The 24,947-nt window shown below is 41.1% G+C and overlaps 1 protein-coding gene across 1 annotated transcript in view; it reads left to right on the top strand.

Annotated features, from left to right (window-relative positions):
- LOC311248347 (roundabout homolog 3-like) overlaps positions 1–24,947 on the top strand; it is a gene marked incomplete at its 5' end in the record, with an annotated part of 43,003 nt that overhangs the window by 9,406 nt on the left and 8,650 nt on the right. The window contains 9 exons of the mRNA XM_084339245.1: positions 1–15; positions 1,626–1,809; positions 11,442–11,681; positions 14,622–14,658; positions 15,101–15,240; positions 15,758–16,072; positions 17,225–17,378; positions 21,132–21,353; positions 22,225–22,412. The exon at positions 1–15 is cut by the window's left edge and continues 110 nt beyond it. Of these exons, the coding sequence (XP_084195371.1) occupies positions 1–15; positions 1,626–1,809; positions 11,442–11,681; positions 14,622–14,658; positions 15,101–15,240; positions 15,758–16,072; positions 17,225–17,378; positions 21,132–21,353; positions 22,225–22,412 (1,495 nt within the window). The remainder of the gene's footprint in view (positions 16–1,625; positions 1,810–11,441; positions 11,682–14,621; positions 14,659–15,100; positions 15,241–15,757; positions 16,073–17,224; positions 17,379–21,131; positions 21,354–22,224; positions 22,413–24,947) is intronic.

The raw sequence follows: 24,947 nt of genomic DNA on the forward strand, positions 1-24,947 counted from the left end.
ATTCAGGAGTACAAGGTGAGGTCACGCCCACAGGACCCACAGTTGTGTTCAGATTACATTTAGATAGGAGCGGCCGGGTAGCGCAGCGGACTAAGTGTCTGTCTACCACCGCAGAGACACTGGTATCGAATCCGGCTGTCAGCGGTGCCTCCGGCTTGGGCCGGTCGTCATACTGACACAATTGGCAGTGTCAGCGGGAGGGAAGCCGGTGGTGGGTGGTAATCTGGTCGTTGTAAACAGCGACTCCTACAGGTCGGTCAGGGCGCCTGCACAGCGAGGAAGGGAGATGGCGAGGGAAGTGTGACCTCCCACGCGTTACACCTCACCCAATGAGAGTCCTTGCTGCCAGGTGAAAAGAGGCTGCTGGCTGTCTCCACATGTATCGGAGGAAGCATGTGATAGACTTCAGGGCTCCCTAGACCGACCAGTGGGGGGCACATGCGCGCAACGACCAGGAAGGGGAGGGGGGGAATTGGCATAACGACTAAATTGTGGGAGGAAAATACAAGAAAAATAGGAGGAGAAAAAGTTAAAAAAAATTTTAAAAGATTACATTTAGATTAGATTCAGATGTATTGTCATCTTCATACAGCACAAGTGCAGTACAACGGAAACACGTTTGGCATCCAACCAGACTGCAAGTATAACAGTAAAGTGCAATAGTGATATACAATGTGCAGGTGATTAAACTGGAGTATATCTACTGAGTTATAATGATAATCAGATATATGTACAGTGTTATAGTATTATGTACAGGTACAGTGGTACAGGTATAAAGACACTATGGTAGTAAGTCATACTAGCCAGCGGTATAACTAATAAGAGTAGGTAGAGATATACTGTATACTGATATAGATACTGATACAGTATAGGTATATTCAGACAGATACATGTTTGAGGTAGGTAGTTATAACGCCATCTAAGTAAAAAAAAAATTATCTTTTTCCATACTAAAAGTGTATTTTTATTTATATTAAGTGTGTTAAAAAGGGTTGTAGTAGTATGGTTTAATATGCTGTAAGTGTAATCTAAGTACACAAAAAAAGATGGTGTTTACGAAACTTTAAGTTGTACTGTAGTAAACTTATTAAAAGTATACTATTTTGGTAAGCAAACATAACCAAAGATGCATCAAAGGTACTGTTTCATTTCTGTATACAACTTTTAACGGTTTCAATTCAACACAACTTTAGTTTACTTTCTCAATAGAGAAAAAGTCCAAGCAATTATACAAGTATACTTTCAGATAATAATAATAATAATAATAATAATAATAATAATAATAATAATAATAATAATAATAATAATAATAATAATAATAATAATAATAATAATAATAATAATAATAATAATAATAATAATAATAATAATAATAATAATAATAATAATAATAATAATAATAATAATAATAATAATAATAATAATAATAATTATAATAATAATTATAATAATAATAATAATAATAATAATAATAATAATAATAATAATAATAATAATAATAATAATAATAATAATAATAATAATAATAATAATAATAATAATTATTATTATTATTATTATTATTATAATATTATTTGGGCTCAGAATAATAACCCTCCTGCCCACTCTCCTGTGTGTCCCGTCAGGTGTGGTGTGTGGGCAGTGCTACCGACAACCAGACACGCTACTACATCAACAGGACAGTCGATGGCGCTGTCCTGGCCACCATGCTGAAGGGCCTGGTGCCGGGCATCTTGTACCAGGTGGAGGTGGCGGCCGTGACCAGCGCCGGGGTCGGTACCCGCAGCCAGCCGGTCTCCGTTCTCATCAGTGAGTTCACCTCAAGTATCGTGACGGAGGAAGACACCAGACCTGAGAGACACTCCCAACAGTCATCTTCCCCAGAGTCTGCCGAGAAAATGTCTATCAATCCCATCTCCGTGCGTCAGTTTTGGGAGTTGTTGGAAGTTGTATTTCTTCACTTGTAACGGAGCTGATACCTAATGCTTCCAGTCCTTGTGCTAAGCTAGGCTAGCTGATACCTAATGCTTCCGGTCCTTGTGCTAAGCTAGGCTAGCTGATGTTTCCGGTCCTTGTGCTAAGCTAGGCTAGCTGATACCTAATGCTTCCGGTCCTTGTGCTAAGCTAGGCTAGCTGATGTTTCCGGTCCTTGTGCTAAGCTAGGCTAGCTGATACCTAATGTTTCCGGTCCTTGTGCTAAGCTAGGCTAGCTGATACCTAATGTTTCCGGTCCTTGTGCTAAGCTAGGCTAGGCGATACCTAATGTCGCCCGTCCTTGTGCTAAGCTAGGCTAGCTGATGAATGAATTAATGAATGAAAACTTTATTTAACAGATTGCAGAATGGGTACAATACAGTACGGCTCAATACATACAATTGTTAAGGGGATGCAGACCAGAGAAAGACTTTAGTCTTGTTTCCATCAGGGTCCCCCATTTTCAATTCATATAGATACCTAATGCTTCCAGTCCTTGTGCTAAGCTAGGCTAGCTGATACTTAATGCTTCCGGTCCTTGTGCTAAGCTAGGCTAGCTGATACCTAATGCTTCCGGTCCTTGTGCTAAGCTAGGCTAGCTGATACCTAATGTTTCCGGTCCTTGTGCTAAGCTAGGCTAGCTGATACCTAATGCTTCCGGTCCTTGTGCTAAGCTAGGCTAGCTGATACCTAATGCTTCCAGTCCTTGTGCTAAGCTAGGCTAGCTGATACCTAATGTTTCCGGTCCTTGTGCTAAGATAGGCTAGCTGATACCTAATGTCGCCGGTCCTAGTGCTAAGCTAGGCTAGCTGATACCTAATGCTTCCAGTCCTTGTGCTAAGCTAGGCTAGTTGATACCTAATGTTTCCAGTCCTTGTGCTAAGCTAGGCTAGGTGATACCTAATGTTTCCGGTCCTTGTGCTAAGCTAGGCTAGCTGATACCTAATGCTTCCAGTCCTTGTGCTAAGCTAAGCTAGGTGATACCTACAGTAATGCTTCCAGTCCTTGTGCTAAGCTAGGCTAGCTGATACCTAATGCTTCCAGTCCTTGTGCTAAGCTAGGCTAGCTGCTCCCTACTGCTTCCATCCCTTGTGCTAAGCTAGACTAGCTGCTCCCTACTGCTTCCTGCAGTCCTTGGGCTGAGCTAGGCTAGCTGCTCCCTACTGCTTCCAGTCCTTGTGCTAAACTAGGCTAGCTGCTCCCTACTGCTTCCAGTCCTTGTGCTAAGCTAGGCTAGCTGCTCCTTAGACATCTCTCTTTGGAGGCTACTGGACACACAGAGATGAAACTGATATCTTCTTGTATGACTCCAGGGAAGAAGTGTATTTCCCAAAATATTGGGAGTGTTTCTTTAAACTGATTTATTATGCCAATGATCCCAAAAGTATGAACTGTTTTATACAAATACATTTGCTTAAGTGATTCCCACTTGTGCCCCGAGTACAAAACTAAATGTGCCCGACCCGTGAGTTGAGATGATTTAACATACGCCCTTCAACGTCTTTATTTTCCACACTGCAATCAGGATCCCACTAGGTTTAAAGCCTCATCATCACACATCCTGTTGACAGACGCTCTTGGTGTTCTCAAAGCCTTAATCTATCGTTGGTTTCTCAGTAAAATCCATTTCTAGCGGAGTAGAAATTGCCTCTTTGTTCTTCTCGGAGAATAACTGTAATTACTGTTCTGGGAGCAGTAACATGAATCAGAGCACACTGCGGTTGGTGGGCTGCTGCAGACATAACGACTACATTAGGATATTCACAGTATACTCATCCATCACCCATATCTTAATAACTATAATAACCATATACATATACTAGTGCGGCTGGGTGGCGCAGCGGATATTGCGCTCGTCACCAATGCAAGAGACACCGGGTTCGACTCTGCCTGTCGGCGTTGCCTCCGGCTTGGGCCGGCCGTCATACTAACTCAATTGGCAGTTAGCGGGTGGAAGTCGATGGGTGGTAATCTGGACGTTGTGGACAGCGACTCCTACAGGTCGGTTGTGGGACGCCTGCACAGCAGAGACAGGAAGTAGCGGGGGTAGTGTGAGCCTCCCACACGTTACACCTCGCCAATGAGAGTCCGCGCTGGCAGGTGAAAAGATGTGACAGGCTGCCTCCTCGTGTATCGGAGGGGACACGTGATGCAAGGCTTCTATCCTCCCTACAACCGGCCAGTGGGGGGCATATGCGAGCAACGTTCAAGACAGGGGAGTGGAGAATTGGCACAATGGAATTGGGATGGGGAGAAAAATAGAAAAAGAGGAGAAAAAGTGGACAAAAAAAAATAACCATATACATATACTGTAGATACATCAGTGTGTACGTATTCTGTGCCTAAACTAGTTCTTAACTCTTATTAGTGTGGGTGACCTGGCGAAGCCAGGTTGCCACCCACACTATACATATCCATACTCTTTTTATTAGTGTGGGTGACCTGGCGAAGCCAGGTTGCCACCCACACTATACATATCCATACTCTTTTTATTTATTTATTCCACCGATTTTGCAAACACTTTGCAACACGTAAGCGTTCGCGCCCCATACACGTGAAAGGTATCAAAACGAGCGGCTTGCCTATGGCAACACCGGTCTCCGAACTCGTAAAGTTTCACCGCACCGTCTGGCTACGAATCGACTTTAAACGGTAAAATTTCGGAAATACAGTGCAATTTAGAGTTTCAAACACTTTGAACACTTTGCAACACGTAAGCGTTCGCGCACCATACACGTGAAAGGTATCAAAACGAGCGGCTTGCCTATGGCAACTGCGGTCTCGAACCCGTAAAAGTTTCACCGCACCGTCTGGCTACGAATCGACTTTAAACGGTAAAATGTCGGTCCCATTGGGAATGCATTGCATTTTAGAGTGTAGCAGCTGAAATAATCTTTTTCCCCCTACCTTGGGTGAATTGCGAGTGTGATCTCAATTTTGGACGTAGAAATAAAACAAACACATCAAAACGATGACACGGCTGTCATCCCGCTCACAAAAGAAAAATAAATGGAATTGGACATTTCTATCTCAACTGACGACCATTTGTTTGAAGGTTCTCCTCCCCATTGACCGCCATGCAATCGCCCTCTAGAAATCACATTTTTCACACTATTTTTTAGCCTTCTGTTCCGATACTCTTTTTATTTATTTATTCCACCGATTTTGCAAACACTTTGCAACACGTAAGCGTTCGCGCCCCATACACGTGAAAGGTATCAAAACGAGCGGCTTGCCTATGGCAACACCGGTCTCCGAACTCGTAAAGTTTCACCGCACCGTCTGGCTACGAATCGACTTTAAACGGTAAAATTTCGGAAATACAGTGCAATTTAGAGTTTCAAACACTTTGAACACTTTGCAACACGTAAGCGTTCGCGCACCATACACGTGAAAGGTATCAAAACGAGCGGCTTGCCTATGGCAACTGCGGTCTCGAACCCGTAAAAGTTTCACCGCACCGTCTGGCTACGAATCGACTTTAAACGGTAAAATTTCGGTCCCATTGGGAATGCATTGCATTTTAGAGTGTAGCAGCTGAAATAATCTTTTTCCCCCTACCTTGGGTGAATTGCGAGTGTGATCTCAATTTTGGACGTAGAAATAAAACAAACACATCAAAACGATGACACGGCTGTCATCCCGCTCACAAAAGAAAAATAAATGGAATTGGACATTTCTATCTCAACTGACGACCATTTGTTTGAAGGTTCTCCTCCCCATTGACCGCCATGCAATCGCCCTCTAGAAATCACATTTTTCACACTATTTTTTAGCCTTCTGTTCCGATCGCCGAAGGAGTGCCACAATATCGCACGAATGCCACAATATCGCGCACAACCCTTCGCCTACTCGTTGTAGTGCTCATGTGCGCGTCACAACGCTTCATCTCTTATAGTTTTCTTTTAATCAACGTGACAATGCAGTCATGCATCTGCCTCCATAGAAATGCATTGGATAGAAAATATGCAAGTCATAGTGATTGCTTCACCTGTGTGGCTCATGGCTCACTCATGATTGGTTCAGCTGTGTGGCTCGTGGCTGAGCTGCCAATGACATCATCCACTTAACCCATCATTGGCCATCACTGTGTTGCAGTACTGAATTGCTGACAGCGCCCTCTGTCTTGTGGGTTGTGTCATTGTACTCAGTAGGGATATCCTCTTTCATTTTTCATTGGTCCATGTTGACCACCTTTCATTGGTCGATGTTGACCACTCCCCCGATCCTTAGACCACGCCCCCTTAGACCACACCCCCTCAGTGTATCTCTTGAACCGTTTGTCGTAGAGACTTGCGGATTGTGCCATTGTACTCAGTGTAATAGTGTGTAATAGTGTAATAGTGTGTAATAGTGTAATAGTGTAATAGTGTGTAATAGTGTGTAATAGTGTAATAGTGTAATAGTGTGTAATAGTGTGTAATAGTGTAATAGTGTGTAATACTGTAATAGTGTAATAGTGTAATAGTGTGTAATAGTGTAATAGTGTGTAATAGTGTAATAGTGTAATAGTGTGTAATAGTGTAATAGTGTGTAATAGTGTAATAGTGTGTAATAGTGTAATAGTGTGTAATAGTGTGTAATAGTGTAATAGTGTGTAATAGTGTAATATTGTGTAATAGTGTAATAGTGTGTAATAGTGTGTAATAGTGTGTAATAGTGTGTAATAGTGTAATAGTGTGTAATAGTGTGTAATAGTGTGTAATAGTGTGTAATAGTGTAATAGTGTAATAGTGTGTAATAGTGTAATAGTGTGTAATAGTGTAATAGTGTAATAGTGTGTAATAGTGTAATAGTGTGTAATAGTGTAATAGTGTAATAGTGTAATAGTGTGTAATAGTGTAATAGTGTAATAGTGTGTAATAGTGTAATAGTGTGTAATAGTGTGTAATAGTGTGTAATAGTGTAATAGTGTGTAATAGTGTGTAATAGTGTAATAGTGTGTAATAGTGTAATAGTGTAATAGTGTAATAGTGTAATAGTGTGTAATAGTGTAATAGTGTGTAATAGTGTAATAGTGTGTAATAGTGTGTAATAGTGTAATAGTGTAATAGTGTAATAGTGTGTAATAGTGTAATAGTGTAATAGTGTAATAGTGTAATAGTGTGTAATAGTGTAATAGTGTAATAGTGTGTAATAGTGTGTAATAGTGTAATAGTGTGTAATAGTGTAATAGTGTGTAATAGTGTGTAATAGTGTGTAATAGTGTAATAGTGTGTAATAGTGTAATAGCGTGTAATAGTGTGTAATAGTGTAATAGTGTGTAATAGTGTAATAGTGTAATAGTATAATAGTGTGTAATAGTGTAATAGTGTGTAATAGTGTGTAATAGTGTAATAGTGAGTAATAGTGTAATAGTGTAATAGTGTAATAGTGTGTAATAGTGTAATATTGTGTAATAGTGTAATAGTGTAATAGTGTGTAATAGTGTAATAGTGTGTAATAGTGTAATAGTGTAATAGTGTAATAGTGTGTAATAGTGTGTAATAGTGTGTAATAGTGTAATAGTGTAATAGTGTGTAATAGTGTAATAGTGTAATAGTGTGTAATAGTGTAATAGTGTAATAGTGTGTAATAGTGTAATAGTGTGTAATAGTGTAATAGTGTGTAATAGTGTAATAGTGTGTAATAGTGTAATAGTGTGTAATAGTGTAATAGTGTAATAGTGTAATAGTGTGTAATAGTGTAATATTGTAATAGTGTGTAATAGTGTAATAGTGTAATAGTGTGTAATAGTGTAATAGTGTAATAGTGTGTAATAGTGTGTAATAGTGTAATAGTGTGTAATAGTGTAATAGTGTGTAATAGTGTAATAGTGTAATAGTGTAATAGTGTGTAATAGTGTAATAGTGTGTAATAGTGTAATAGTGTGTAATAGTGTGTAATAGTGTGTAATAGTGTAATAGTGTGTAATAGTGTGTAATAGTGTAATAGTGTGTAATAGTGTGTAATAGTGTGTAATAGTGTAATAGTGTGCAATAGTGTAATAGTGTAATAGTGTGTAATAGTGTAATAGTGTAATAGTGTGTAATAGTGTAATAGTGTAATAGTGTGTAATAGTGTAATAGTGTGTAATAGTGTAATAGTGTGTAATAGTGTAATAGTGTAATAGTGTGTAATAGTGTAATAGTGTGTAATAGTGTAATAGTGTTATAGTGTGTAATAGTGTAATAGTGTAATAGTGTGTAATAGTGTAATAGTGTGTAATAGTGTAATAGTGTAATAGTGTGTAATAGTGTAATAGTGTGTAATAGTGTAATAGTGTGTAATAGTGTGTAATAGTGTAATAGTGTGTAATAGTGTAATAGTGTGTAATAGTGTAATAGTGTAATAGTGTGTAATAGTGTAATAGTGTAATAGTGTTTAATAGTGTAATAGTGTGTAATAGTGTAATAGTGTAATAGTGTAATAGTGTGTAATAGTGTAATAGTGTAATAGTGTGTAATAGTGTAATAGTGTGTAATAGTGTGTAATAGTGTGTAATAGAGTAATAGTGTGTAATAGTGTGTAATAGTGTAATAGTGTGTAATAGTGTAATAGTGTAATAGTGTAATAGTGTAATAGTGTGTAATAGTGTAATAGTGTGTAATAGTGTGTAATAGTGTAATAGTGTAATAGTGTAATAGTGTGTAATAGTGTAATATTGTGTAATAGTGTAATAGTGTAATAGTGTAATAGTGTGTAATAGTGTAATAGTGTAATAGTGTGTAATAGTGTGTAATAGTGTAATAGTGTGTAATAGTGTAATAGTGTGTAATAGTGTGTAATAGTGTGTAATAGTGTAATAGTGTGTAATAGTGTAATAGCGTGTAATAGTGTGTAATAGTGTAATAGTGTGTAATAGTGTAATAGTGTGTAATAGTGTAATAGTGTAATAGTGTAATAGTGTGTAATAGTGTATTAGTGTGTAATAGTGTGTAATAGTGTAATAGTGTGTAATAGTGTAATAGTGTAATAGTGTGTAATAGTGTAATATTGTGTAATAGTGTAATAGTGTAATAGTGTGTAATAGTGTAATAGTGTGTAATAGTGTAATAGTGTAATAGTGTAATAGTGTGTAATAGTGTGTAATAGTGTGTAATAGTGTAATAGTGTGTAATAGTGTAATAGTGTAATAGTGTGTAATAGTGTAATAGTGTAATAGTGTGTAATAGTGTAATAGTGTGTAATAGTGTAATAGTGTGTAATAGTGTAATAGTGTGTAATAGTGTAATAGTGTGTAATAGTGTAATAGTGTAATAGTGTAATAGTGTGTAATAGTGTAATATTGTAATAGTGTGTAATAGTGTAATAGTGTAATAGTGTGTAATAGTGTAATAGTGTAATAGTGTGTAATAGTGTGTAATAGTGTAATAGTGTGTAATAGTGTAATAGTGTGTAATAGTGTCATAGTGTAATAGTGTAATAGTGTGTAATAGTGTAATAGTGTGTAATAGTGTAATAGTGTGTAATAGTGTGTAATAGTGTAATAGTGTGTAATAGTGTGTAATAGTGTGTAATAGTGTAATAGTGTGTAATAGTGTGTAATAGTGTAATAGTGTGTAATAGTGTGTAATAGTGTAATAGTGTGTAATAGTGTAATAGTGTGCAATAGTGTAATAGTGTAATAGTGTGTAATAGTGTAATAGTGTAATAGTGTGTAATAGTGTAATAGTGTAATAGTGTGTAATAGTGTAATAGTGTAATAGTGTGTAATAGTGTAATAGTGTGTAATAGTGTAATAGTGTAATAGTGTGTAATAGTGTGTAATAGTGTAATAGTGTTATAGTGTGTAATAGTGTAATAGTGTAATAGTGTGTAATAGTGTAATAGTGTGTAATAGTGTAATAGTGTAATAGTGTGTAATAGTGTAATAGTGTGTAATAGTGTAATAGTGTGTAATAGTGTGTAATAGTGTAATAGTGTGTAATAGTGTAATAGTGTGTAATAGTGTAATAGTGTAATAGTGTGTAATAGTGTAATAGTGTGTAATAGTGTGTAATAGTGTAATAGTGTAATAGTGTAATAGTGTAATAGTGTGTAATAGTGTAATAGTGTGTAATAGTGTAATAGTGTGTAATAGTGTGTAATAGTGTAATAGTGTGTAATAGTGTGTAATAGTGTAATAGTGTGTAATAGTGTGTAATAGTGTAATAGTGTAATAATGTGTAATAGTGTGTAATAGTGTAATAGTGTGTAATAGTGTTATAGTGTGTAATAGTGTAATAGTGTGTAATAGTGTGTAATAGTGTAATAGTGTGTAATAGTGTAATAGTGTGTAATAGTGTGTAATAGTGTGTAATAGTGTAATAGTGTGTAATAGTGTGTAATAGTGTGTAATAGTGTAATAGTGTGTAATAGTGTAATAGTGTGTAATAGTGTGTAATAGTGTGTAATAGTGTGTAATAGTGTAATATTGTGTAATAGTGTAATAGTGTTGCGGGTTGTGTCATTGCACTCAGTAGGGATATCCTCTTTGATTGGTCTATGTTGACCACTCCCCCGATCATTAGGCCGCGCCCCCTTTTTGTATCCTTTGAACCGTTTGTCATAGAGACTCGCGAGAGACCCTCTCCCCCGTTGGCCGGCGGTGCACAGGCGTCACCCACACTTTCACAATTTCCCCCGCGCGGAATTGTCTAGTTGAGGGTTGATATAAATAAAAGGTATAAATACTACCACAATCATACCTTTTTTTACCTTCCCTCTAAGAATCTTACGTTATCTTACCTTATCATATCTTACCTTAATTTAACTCATCATATCATACTTTACTTTACCTTATCTTATCTTACCTTATCATATCGTACTTGATATTATCTTATCATATCTTACTTTACCTTACTTTATCTTATCATATCTCACTTTACCGTATCTTACCTTATCATATCATACTTTACCTTATCTTACCTTATCATATCTTACTTTTTTTTTTTTTTATCTTTTTTCCATTTTTCTCCCATCCCAATGTTAGTCGTTATGCCAATTCCCAATCCCCTTCCTGGTCGTTGCGCACTCTACCCCCTACCGTCGGTCCAGGAGGGCGGAGACTATCACATGCTTCCTCCGACACATGTGTACCCAGCCCACCGCTTCTTTTCACCTGGCAGCGTGGACTCTCACTGGGAGAGTGTAACGTGTGGAAGGTCACACTACCTCTCCTAGATAACCCTTGCTGTGCAGGCGCCCCGACCGAACTGTAGGAGTCGCTGTTTACAACGACCAGGACCCACCCTCGCCGGGTTTCCCACCCGCTGACCCTGCCAATTGTGTTGGTATGGACGGTCGGCCAAGCCGGAGGCACCACAGCTGGATTCGATCCCACTGTCTCTGTGGTGGTAGACAGGCGCTTAGTCCGCTGCGCTACCCGGCCAACCCTATCATATCTTACTTTACTTGATCTTATCATATCTTACTTAACCTTATCCTTACTCTACTTTACCGTACCTCACCGTGCCTCACCGTGCCTCTCCCCCCCTCCGTCCCAGAGCTCCCAGCGGAGCAGCCCTCTGTTGCAGGCGGAGGTGATGATGAAGACGACGGTGACGAGAGCAGCCTGAGCCTGGCGGAGCAGATCACCGACGTGGTGAAGCAGCCGGCGTTCATCGCGGGGATCGGAGGGGCGTGCTGGGTGATCCTCATGGGCTTCAGCGTGTGGATCTACTGCCGCCGCAAGAAGAGGAAGGAGCTCAGCCACTACACCGCCTCCTTCGCCTACACGCCCACAGGTCCGCGACGAGCAGCCGCACGGAGAAGATGTGCATCCGTCTTAACTAGGGATGTTCGATGTTATCGGCCGATATTGGCATTAAAATGTAATATCGGAAATGATCGGTATCGGTTTTCAAAAAAAATAAAAAATAAAAAGAATCTTTTTTTTTACATTTATTTAACCTTTATTTACCCAGGCAAGCAAGCAAGAACAAATTCTTATTTCATTTATTGTAAAAGTATGCATAATGTTGTGTTAATTCCACGACAAGAGATATGTAATGTTAATTACCTGAAATTATTCAGTTTTTTTGGGGGAGGAAACCCTGCATATATCGCTATCCGTTGATATCGGTATCGGAAATTAAGAGTTGGACAATATCGGTATATCGGATATCGGTAAAAAAGCCAATATCGAACATCCCTAGTCTTAACCCTTTCACTACCACACTTGCCAAAGGGTTAACCCTTTTCACGGCGACAATACAGAAGGTTAACCCTTTTCACTGCCACACACGACAAAGGGTTAACCCTTTCACTGCCACGATTGCCAAAGGGTTAACCCTTTTCACGGTGACAATACAGGTTAACCCTTTCAATGCCACCCACGACAACGGGTTAACCCTTTCACTGCCACACTTGCCAAATGGTTAACCCTTTTCACGGCGACAATACAGAAGGTTTCACTGCCACCCACGACAAAGGGTTAACCCTTTCACTACCACACTTGCCAAAGGGTTAACCCTTTTCACGGCGACAATACAGAAGGTTAACCCTTTCACTGCCACCCATGACAAAGGGTTAACCCTTTCACAACCACACTATAGAAGGTTAACCCTTTTACTACCACACTACAGATGGTTAAAATTGTCTGGTAGTCGGAAGGTACCTGGGTCGATTCCCGTTCCTCCAATTGCTTCCGATGTACCTTGCATGGTTGCCTCCACCGTCGGGGTATGACTGTGTGAGTGAATGGGTGCATTTTTTAAAGCGCTTTGGATACAAGCTGCTATATAAATGCACCATTTACCATTTAGACATTGTAAATCAAATATAACTCAAGATCCAAACGAGTCAGATCCAGCTTCATCATCATGAGTCAAACCAGTCAGATCCAGCTTCATCATGAGTCAAACCAGTCAGATCCAGCTTCATCATGAGTCAAACCAGTCAGATCCAGTCATCATGAGTCAAACCAGTCAGATCCAGCTTCATCATCATGAGTCAAACCAGTCAGATCCAGCTTCATCATCATGAGTCTAACCAGTCAGATCCAGCTTCATCATGACCAGTCAGATCCAGCTTCATCATGAGTCAAACCAGTCAGATCCAGCTTCATCATGAGTCAAACCAGTCAGATCCAGCTTCATCATGAGTCAAACCAGTCAGATCCAGTCATCATGAGTCAAACCAGTCAGATCCAGCTTCATCATCATGAGTCAAACCAGTCAGATCCAGCTTCATCATCATGAGTCTAACCAGTCAGATCCAGCTTCATCATGACCAGTCAGATCCAGCTTCATCATGAGTCAAACCAGTCAGATCCAGCTTCATCATGAGTCAAACCAGTCAGATCCAGCTTCATCATGAGTCAAACCAGTCAGATCCAGCTTCATCATGACCAGTCAGATCCAGCTTCATCATGAGTCAAACCAGTCAGATCCAGCTTCATCATGAGTCAAACCAGTCAGATCCAGCTTCATCATGAGTCAAACCAGTCAGATCCAGCTTCATCATGAGTCAAACCAGTCAGATCCAGCTTAATCATCGTGAGTCAAACCAGTCAGATCCAGCTTCATCATGAGTCAAACCAGTCAGATCCAGCTTCATCATGAGTCAAACCAGTCAGATCCAGCTTCATCATGAGTCAAACCAGTCAGATCCAGCTTCATCATCATGAGTCTAACCAGTCAGATCCAGCTTCATCATGACCAGTCAGATCCAGCTTCATCATGAGTCAAACCAGTCAGATCCAGCTTCATCATGAGTCAAACCAGTCAGATCCAGCTTCATCATGAGTCAAACCAGTCAGATCCAGTCATCATGAGTCAAACCAGTCAGATCCAGCTTCATCATCATGAGTCAAACCAGTCAGATCCAGCTTCATCATCATGAGTCTAACCAGTCAGATCCAGCTTCATCATGACCAGTCAGATCCAGCTTCATCATGAGTCAAACCAGTCAGATCCAGCTTCATCATGAGTCAAACCAGTCAGATCCAGCTTCATCATGAGTCAAACCAGTCAGATCCAGCTTCATCATGACCAGTCAGATCCAGCTTCATCATGAGTCAAACCAGTCAGATCCAGCTTCATCATGAGTCAAACCAGTCAGATCCAGCTTCATCATGAGTCAAACCAGTCAGATCCAGCTTCATCATGAGTCAAACCAGTCAGATCCAGCTTAATCATCGTGAGTCAAACCAGTCAGATCCAGCTTCATCATGAGTCAAACCAGTCAGATCCAGCTTCATCATGAGTCAAACCAGTCAGATCCAGCTTCATCATGAGTCAAACCAGTCAGATCCAGTCATCATGAGTCAAACCAGTCAGATCCAGCTTCATCATGAGTCAAACCAGTCAGATCCAGTCATCATGAGTCAAACCAGTCAGATCCAGCTTCATCATGAGTCAAACCAGTCAGATCCAGCTTCATCATGAGTCAAACCAGTCAGATCCAGTCATCATGAGTCAAACCAGTCAGATCCAGCTTCATCATGAGTCAAACCAGTCAGATCCAGCTTCATCATGAGTCAAACCAGTCAGATCCAGCTTCATCATGAGTCAAACCAGTCAGATCCAGTCATCATCATGAGTCAAACCAGTCAGATCCAGCTTCATCATGAGTCAAACCAGTCAGATCCAGCTTGGTCGGAGCAGAGCAGAACAAAAGCAGGAACCGTCTACATGTATCGCTGCACCTCCTCTAATCATCTGGTCTCTCCGTCTCTTCTGCAGTTGGTTTCCCACATGGAGAGGCAGCAGGGAATGGAAGGTAAACATACGTCTACTTTCAAAATAAAAGTTGTTCTTCATTCATCCAGGGAAGTTATCTTTTCCAGCAGCAACACCCTCACATTCACACACGGGAGCTGCCCAGCTGTCTGACACTGTTGACCACCAGGAGCTGCTAACGAATCATCTGCCTTGAATATCTCAAAAACCAAAACAGTGATGTAGTACTACTAGTACTTTTTGGATAGACCTGATAGTAAATCAGATAGGCTTCTTATATAAAATGTGGATGATCCCATAATTTATTTTATTTTATTTAACCTTTATTTATCCAGGCAAGCAATTAAGAACAAATTCTTAAAAGCAGCCTGTCTCAAGGGCATTGTCTGTCTGTCTTAAGTGCCTGTCTTAAGTGCCTTGCTCAAGGGCATCTAGGCAGCACATGATGTATGGAAACAAACAACACAAACCTGTCTCCTCAGGCCTGGCATGCTGGGCGGCACCAGAGGGACCTACCCGTGGCTGGCCGACTCCTGGCCCACCAGCAACATGGTCCATAACAGCAAGGAGGCCGTCAACTGCTGCACCGCCAAACACGACACCGCAGAGAGATATTACAACGGTAGGACAGTAACCACAGAGAGATATTACTACTAGGGCTGTCAGTTTATCACGTTAATTAGATTAATTAATTACACAGCAAATGATCGCGTTATGAAAATTAACAAATTTTTTATTTTTATTAAATTTTTCCGTTTAATAATTCCATAAGAACGTAGAATACACATTTACATACTTTTTTATGGTCCATTAAATATGGTCCATGTTCTTGGTATCTGATTCTAGGGACATCTATGGATTTCAGGGAATGTATTCCCAGTGTCAGAAATACTGTGTCTGTTACTAGGCTTGAGTAAAGGGAACCCTGCATATATCGGTATCGGTTGACATCGGTTGATATCGGTATCGGAAATTAAGAGTTGGACAATATCGGTATATCGGTATCGGTGAAAAAGCCAATATCGAACATCCCTAAACAGAACAGATGCGCAAAAAAACCAACTCTTACCACCAACACCCATCGGCAACCAGAGCCTTCCCCTGCCCTCCTCACCTCCACCCCTCCCCTCCTCCTCCAGAAGCAGGCATCTCCAACTACCTGAACCAGACGGAGAAGTACAGCATCGGCAGCTCGGCGGAAGGCCCCATCTACAGCACCATCGAGCCCACCGCCGAGGACCTGCACAGCTTCGCCTACTCGCAGCACGCCACGCCCTACGCCTCCACCTCCATCATGCCCTTCACCAACCAGACCCAGACCCAGACCCAGGCACAGCCCCCCCCCCCACACAGCAGCGGCGAGCAGCAGCAGCAGCAGCAGCAGGAGGGGGGCCACTGGATCAGCCAGGCGGGGCCATCGGGGGCCCAGTACGCCCAGCCGGACCGGAGCAACGGTGAGAGCGGTTACTGACCCCCTGTCCTCTCACCCTGTGTCCTCTCACCCCCTGTCCTCTCACCCCCTGTCCTCTCACCCCCTGTCCTCTCACCCCCTGTCCTCTCACCCTGTAGTCCTCTCACCCTGTAGTCCTCACCCCCTGTCCTCTCACCCTGTAGTCCTCTCACCCCCTGTCCTCTCACCCCCTGTCCTCTCACCCTGTAGTCCTCACCCCCTGTCCTCTCACCCTGTAGTCCTCTCACCCTGTGTCCTCTCACCCCCTGTCCTCTCACCCTGTAGTCCTCTCACCCCCTGTCCTCTCACCCCCTGTCCTCTCACCCTGTAGTCATCTCACCCTGTAGTCCTCTCACCCCCTGTCCTCTCACCCCCTGTCCTCTCACCCTGTAGTCATCTCACCCTGTAGTCCTCACCCCCTGTCCTCTCACCCTGTAGTCCTCTCACCCTGTAGTCCTCACCCCATGTCCTCTCACCCTGTAGTCCTCTCACCCTGTCCTCTCACCCCCTGTCCTCTCACCCTGTAGTCCTCTCACCCTGTAGTCCTCACCCCATGTCCTCTCACCCTGTAGTCCTCACCCCCTGTCTTCTCACCCCATGTCCTCTCACCCTGTAGTCCTCACCCCCTGTCTTCTCACCCCATGTCCTCTCACCCTGTAGTCCTCACCCCCTGTCCTCTCACCCCCTGTCCTCTCACCCCCAGGCCTCACCCCCTGTCCTCTCACCCTGTCCTCTCACCCCCAGGCCTCACCCCCTGTCCTCTCACCCCCAGGCCTCACCCCCTGTCCTCTCACCCTGTCCTCTCACCCCCAGTCCTCTCACCCCCTGTCCTCTCACCCCCAGTCCTCTCACCCCCAGTCCTCTCACCCCCTGTCCTCTCACCCACTGTCCTCTCACCCCCTGTCCTCTCACCCACTGTCCTCTCACCCCCTGTCCTCTCACCCCCTGTCCTCTCACCCCCTGTCCTCTCACCCACTGTCCTCTCACCCCCAGTCCTCTCACCCCCTGTCCTCTCACCCCCCAGACCTCTCACCCCCTGTCCCAGTGCATGCATGACACTGTATGGCGCAATGGATAAAAGTGTCCACAAAATAGTTATGTTTTTTATTAAACTGTGCGTATGTGCGCGTGTGCGTGCCTGTGTCTATGTGTGCAGGCAAGCCGAAGCAGAAGCAGAAGGGTAAGCCCGTCAAGACTCCGTCTCTCAACTGGCCCGAGAGCCTGCCCCCCCCTCCTCCCTCCTCCTCGGGAGAGCTGGAACACGGTGTCCAGGAAGACCTCCTGCCACAGCATGAAGACATGGAGCTGGGGTAACTAGCACGCACACACATCTCTCTCTCTCTCTCTCTCTCTCTCTCTCTCTCTCTGTCCCAGTGGATCAGGTTATGCGTCAACTCAATCAGTCGCGTTGTAATTTAGGTCAACGCGGTTCTTACACCTCCATCTCTCTAAACAATTCTATTACCTTGATGACGGTCTAGCTGATTGAGCGCCCCCCCCCCACCCCACCCCACCCCCTGCTGTCACATTGGACCCGCTCCGCTAACGCGGTTAGCCGTGTCCTCAGACCATCTGTTACTCACTCAGCCCAAGGAACAACATTATCATTCAGCATCATTACCGCGGCAGTGACCCTTATAACTGGATGCTTTGCAAACCCCCCTGGAGTCTCGCCGACAGCGGTTCGAGAGGAACCCGGAGATAACGGCGTTAAACTCTCTGAGTCGGCGGCCCTAACCCGGGCGCCAGCTTCCCCTTCATGGGTTTCCTTCACGCCCACAGTCACGCTCGCTGTGATCAGACCCGGGGGCCTAAGTACGGGTGGCAGGACGAGCCAGTGCCAAGTCCTTTGCCAGAGATACATGGACATGATTTGCCAGATAGCTGTACTGTACATTCAGATTCAGATTCAGATCACTTTTAATCGCCATTATGTTTACAAAAAAACTAGGGCTGTCAAAGTTAATGCTTTAACTTTGGAGATTAATTTAAATTTATTAAAGCATTCAAATAAATTTATCTAGATTAATCTATGGGGTGAAAAATCTTCAATCTTAGCGCCGCGGATATAATAAAGAGGTCTAGCTGAGTCAATGTTGATGGTTTTGTTGAACATTTGTATTTCACAGGAGAGAAACTGTATTCAAAGAAAGTCTTTGAATCTAAATATACTTTCTTTGTGTTGATTTTACAACAAGATTTTTCTGTTACAAGCTTGGGTCTTAAGTAGAAAAATGCTATTTTTAATCTAGATTGATCTAGATTAATTGCAGACATTTTTTAGATTAATTTTTTTTATTTTTTTATATATATATCTATTGACAGCACTAAAAGAAACACATACGGCTAGATCCACAAAGAATGGATTGCACAGTGCTAGTTGCACCCTTACTTACAATTCATTATGAATTGAAAATGGGGGACCCTGATGTAAACAAGACGAAAGACTTTCTCGGGTCTGCATCCCTGCGCGGTGATTGATTGAATGAAAATTGTATTAACAGATTGCAGAATGGGTACAATACAGTACGGCTCAATACACACAATTGTTAAGGGGATGCAGATGAGAGAAAGACTTTCGTCTTGTTTACATCAGGGTCCCCCATTTTCAATTCATAATGAATTGTAAGTAAGGGTGCAATTAGCACCGTGCAATCCATTCTTTGTGGATCTAGCCCATAGTAACGTGATACAGCATTTACAGTACAGTGCATAGACTTTTAGACAAAACAGTGATACAACGAGACAAGACAATAAAGTGCAATGGCTAATGATGCTGTTTGTTGTCAGTGCAAAATAGAGTTTCAAATCCCAGCCCTAGCAGCTCCCCATAGACGGGGGGGGGGTGGAGCAGGGGGACACCTGACTCATTAACTAGGCGAGCTGCTGAGGGGAAGAAGCTGAGTCTGTGGCGTGTTTTCAATGTGGGGACTCGAGGGAGGGAACATAAGAGGATACTATATATATACTATACCCTGTATACTATAACCTAACCAATGTAACTTTAAATATACATTGTTAAATGAATAGCTTCAATCTCGTAAAACCATTAATGTCACTTTGCTTTACAGTTTCATGTTAATTTGTTTAGACTAATTATTAATGTTGTTGTTTTTGTTATTATTATTATTATTATTATTATTATTATTATTATTATTATTATTATTATTATTATTATTATTATTATTATTATTATTATTATTATTATTATTATTATTATTATTATTATTATTATTATTATTATTATTATTATTATTATTATTATTATTATTATTATTATTATTATTATTATTATTATTATTATTATTATTATTATTATTATTATTATTATTATTATTATTACTTTGATTATTATTGTTATTATTATCTTATTATTATCTTAATTAATATTATGCAAATTGTATTATGAACTTATTTCACTTTACTTTTGTTTTTGTGTTAAATTTTTTTTTTAATCCAATGCTTTAATGAGTTGAGTCCCCATATACTGTAGGCCCATCTGGGTCTCTTGCCTCTACTCAGCACCTTTATACACTTTCTGTCACGGTCAATGTTTTTTTACTGTTTTGTTGAAATGGTGCGAAATAAATAAATAAATAAAAAGTAATTAAACCCTGCATACTATACCTTACAGTATATACTATACCATAACCCTGTATACAATACCCTATATACTATGCTGCGTACTATACCCTGTATATATTACCCTAACCCTGCATACTATACCTTATAGGGGTGTAACGATGCATCGATTAATCGGAATGCATCGATTCTAATGTGTTCGATTCATCGATTTGAATATGTTAGAATCGATTATAATCTAAATTAATCAAAATAATTTTTTTTTTTTTTTATGTTTACATTTTTTTTTGTGTGTATTGTTTTTATTGACCTATAGTCCATTAATTCTGAGTGAATCAGTTCCCCCAGCCACTTTTGTGTATTTAAAATGTTTTGGGGAATTAACTGATTTATCGAATTTATCGAAAATGTATTGAAAATTAATCGAATCGAATCGTGGTCAAATGAAGAGATTTCATGATGCATTGAATCGTTGCCTGAAGAATCGTAATCGAATCGAATCATTGTGAGGTCGAATCGTTACACCCCTTATATACAATATCATAACCCTGTATAGTATATCATAACCCTGTATAGTATACCCTAACCCTGTATAGTATACCCTAACCCTGTATAGTATACCCTAACCCTGTATACTATACCCTAACCCTGTATAGTATACCCTAACCCTGTATAGTATACCCTAACCCTGTATACTATACCCTAACCCTGTATAGTATACCCTAACCCTGTATACTATACCCTAACCCTGTATACTATACCCTAACCCTGTATACTATACCCTAACCCTGTATACTATACCCTAACCCTGTATACTATACCCTAACCCTGTATACTATACCCTAACCCTGTATACTATACCCTAACCCTGTATACTATACCCTAACCCTGTATACTATACCCTAACCCTGTATACTATACCCTAACCCTGTATACTATACCCTAACCCTGTATAGTATACCCTAACGCTGTATACTATACCCTAACCCTGTATAGTATACCCTAACCCTGTATACTATACCCTAACCCTGTATACTATACCCTAACCCTGTATACTATACCCTAACCCTGTATACTATACCCTAACCCTGTATAGTATACCCTAACCCTGTATAGTATACCCTAACCCTGTATACTATACCCTAACCCTGTATAGTATACCCTAACCCTGTATACTATACCCTAACCCTGTATACTATACCCTAACCCTGTATACTATACCCTAACCCTGTATACTATACCCTAACCCTGTATACTATACCCTAACCCTGTATACAATATCATACCCCTGTATACTATACCCTAACCCTGTATACTATACCCTAACCCTGTATACTATACCCTAACCCTGTATACTATACCCTAACCCTGTATACAATATCATAACCCTGTATACTATACCCTAACCCTGTATACTATACCCTAACCCTGTATACTATACTATAGCTAAAACGTTCTCCTCCTCCTCCTCCTCTCTCCAGGTCGGACGAGGAGTGGTGCCCGCCCCTCCCAGAGAGGACCTATCTGGTGGAGGGCTGTGAGGAGGTGCCCTCTCCTCCCCTGAGAGCCAACGCCTCCTCCCCCACCACCTCCTACAGTCACCAGTCCACTGCCACGCTCACCCCGTCGCCCCACGAGGAGAGCAGACACCCCCACGACACGCCTCCCCTGCATCATCTTCTGGACGGACAGCAGATAGCACGGTATGGCCTGACTCCGACTTATGACATTCAGCTTGTTTTTGTTTTGTTGTATGTGAATACATTATGGTATGCAGTAGGGCTGACCGCTATTAGTCGAGTAGTCGGTCGAAAGGAGCCGTAGTCAACTGTCAACCTCTTAGTCAAAAAAAATAAAAATTTACTTTTTTTGCTTTTTTCTTTTTATCATTCTTTCCAAAAGAAAAGAGGCCTAGAAGCGTGGCTAACGCTAATGGCACGCATACCAGAGGCTAACTGCCTACGAAAACAGGCACAGAGGCACAGAAAGAGGATTTCACCCATCTAATGAACACACTAGACTAGACAAATATCAAGATGTATCCATCAGTGGATCAATTGCATGCTTTTGCAGAGGACAAGAAGCCTTCAGTCGACTCCTTCAGACATTAAGCTTCACCCCCCACAGCCCAAATGGAATGATACAAAAAATAAAAAAATATTATACGTTTTTTTTTTTTTTTTTTTTTTTTACTAATAGTCGACTAACGGCAAATTTTGGCCAATCATAGTCGACTATCCAAATCCTTAGTCGGGGACAGCCCTAGTATGCAGTTATAGTACACTGACCTCTTGACCTTTTTTTAACACTAAAGTCAACACTAGTTGTGTTCGGATAACATTACATTACATTTAGTCATTTAGCTGACGCTTTTATCCAAACTCCGACTTACAAGATAAGATAAGATAAAAAAATAACTTACAGTATGTACATGACATGTTATATAACGTATAATATAACCGATGGGGCATACAGACCCTCATCTGCTTTGTTTATACCGTTTACTCTTATTTAAGACAGCCCTACATGTGTGTATAAAGTACATGACACCTTGCTGTTTATTTGCTGTCCCAGGAGGCTAGTGGGCAGCCCCCCCCTCACCCAGTCCAACCCCAACCTCTCAGCCCAGCAGCCCGGCGGCAGCGGCGGCTGCTCACCTGACGTGGGCTCGCCGCTCTGCCACGGCTCCGCCCACCGCTACACCCTCAGCAGCCAGGGGGCAGCACTGAGCCAAGACAACGTCAGCGCCGCTTCCTCTCCAGGTAAATGGCGCAAGGGTGTATTTTTTTAATAGGGATGTCCGATATTATCGGTCTACCGATAGTGGCATTAAAATGTGATATTGGAAATGATCTGTATCGGTTTTCAAAACAAAAAAAATATTTATATATTTTTTTACATTTATTTAACCTTTATTTACCCAGGCAAGCAAGTAAGAACAAATTATTATTTTATTTATTGTCAAAAGTATGCATAATGTTGTGTTAATTCCACGACAAGATATATGTAAGGGATAATGTATAGCTACGAGGTCATTGTCGCAAAATAATTGACCGACACAGAGTTTAAAATACCGAGCCGCCTCGGCGAGGTGTTTTAAACGTCAGTGAAGGTAAATTATTTTGCGACAATGATCGAGTATAGCTATACATTATCCCGCTTATTACATGGCTAACTTACTAACAATATACCTAATTCATTTTACATCAACTCGCAACAGTAACACTGGTTCTGGCTCCGCTGAGTGCTCGTCGCTCCGCCCCCCAGCAGCTTCCCCGGCAGCCGGCAGTTTGCACTGATGTCAGTGGGCTTGATTGCGAACAGCTGCGCACAGCGGTCATTATTGTGGGCTTGATTGCGAACAGCTGCGCACAGCGGCCATTATTGTCCCACAGCGGTCATTATTGTCTGATAACTGCACCTCTGACGCGCGCTATTGACCAATCACAAGCAAGCATTTCGGCGAATGTGAAAACGCCATGTAATAAGTAATGTTAATGACCTGAAATTATTCCGTTTTTGGGGGGGGGGGACCCTGCATATATCGGTATCGGTTGATATCGGTTGATATCGGTATCGGAAATTAAGAGTTGGACAATATCGGTATATCGGTATCGGTAAAAAAGCCAATATCGAACATCCCTAATTTTTACTATTGATGGGCACGAGTAATGTTTTCTCATGAAGTACTGCAGTAGTGGTCGAGTACTCTCATGAAGTACTGGAGTAGTGGTCGAGTACTCTCATGAAGTACTGGACTAGTGATCGAGTACTCTCATGAAGTACTGGAGTAGTGATCGAGTACTCTCATGAAGTACTGGAGTAGTGATCGAGTACTCTCATGAAGTACTGCAGTAGTGATCGAGTACTCTCATGAAGTACTGCAGTAGTGATCGAGTACTCTCATGAAGTACTGGAGTAGTGATCGAGTACTCTCATGAAGTACTGGAGTAGTGATCGAGTACTCTCATGAAGTACTGGAGTAGTGATCGAGTACTCTCATGAAGTACTGCAGTAGTGGTCGAGTACTCTCATGAAGTACTGCAGTAGTGATCGAGTACTCTCATGAAGTACTGGAGTAGTGATCGAGTACTCTCATGAAGTACTGCAGTAGTGATCGAGTACTCTCATGAAGTACTGCAGTAGTGATCGAGTACTCTCATGAAGTACTGGAGTAGTGATCGAGTACTCTCATGAAGTACTGCAGTAGTGGTCGAGTACTCTCATGAAGTACTGCAGTAGTGATCGAGTACTCTCATGAAGTACTGGAGTAGTGATCGAGTACTCTCATGAAGTACTGCAGTAGTGATCGAGTACTCTCATGAAGTACTGCAGTAGTGATCGAGTACTCTCATGAAGTACTGGAGTAGTGATCGAGTACTCTCATGAAGTACTGGAGTAGTGATCGAGTACTCTCATGAAGTACTGGAGTAGTGATCGAGTACTCTCATGAAGTACCGGAGTACTTTTTTCGCTTTAGTTAGTTCGTTTTTTGTGTTCTTTTTTTTCGTTCGTTTTTTTGTGTTCGTTTTAGTTTGTTACTTTTTTTGCATTCTTTTTTTGCGTTCGTTTTTTTGCGTTTTTGTTTTAGTTCGTTCTTTTTTTAGCCTTTTTTATTGTTTTTTTTTTTTTTTTTTTTTTCTTTTTGCGTTTTCGTTTTAGTTCGTAAATTTTTTTGTGTTCGTTTTTTTGTGTTCTTTTTTTTGCGTTTTCGTTTTAGTTCGTTCGTTTTTTTGCGTTTTGTTTTAGTTCGTAAATTTTTTTTCCTTTTTTTTTGCGTTTTCGTTTTAGTTCGTTCTTTTTTTTGCGTTTTTGTTTTAGTTCGTTAATTTTTTTGCGTTTTCATTTTCGTTTTCGTTCGTTCTTTTTTTTGCGTTTTCGTTCGTTCGTTTTTTTGCGTTCGTTTTTTTGCGTTTTTGTTTTAGTTCGTTAATTTTTTTTGCGTTTTTTTTTTGCGTTTTCATTTTAGTTCGTTCTTTTTTTGCGTTCGTTTTTTTGTGTTCTTTTTTTCACATGAAGTACTGGAGTAGTGGTTGAGTACTCACATGAAGTACTGCAGTAGTGATCGAGTACTCTCATGGAGTACTGCAGTAGTGATCGAGTACATGAAGTACTGGAGTAGTGATCGAGTACATGAAGTACTGCAGTAGTGATCGAGTACTCTCATGAAGTACTGCAGTAGTGATCGAGTACATGAAGTACTGGAGTAGTGATCGAGTACTCTCATGAAGTACTGCAGTAGTGATCGAGTACTCTCGTGAAGTACTGCAGTAGTGATCGAGTACTCTCATGGAGTA

The sequence above is a fragment of the Notolepis coatsorum genome (assembly GCF_963971535.1).
Source record: "Notolepis coatsorum genome assembly, contig: SCAFFOLD_308, whole genome shotgun sequence".
NCBI lineage: Eukaryota > Metazoa > Chordata > Actinopteri > Aulopiformes > Paralepididae > Notolepis > Notolepis coatsorum.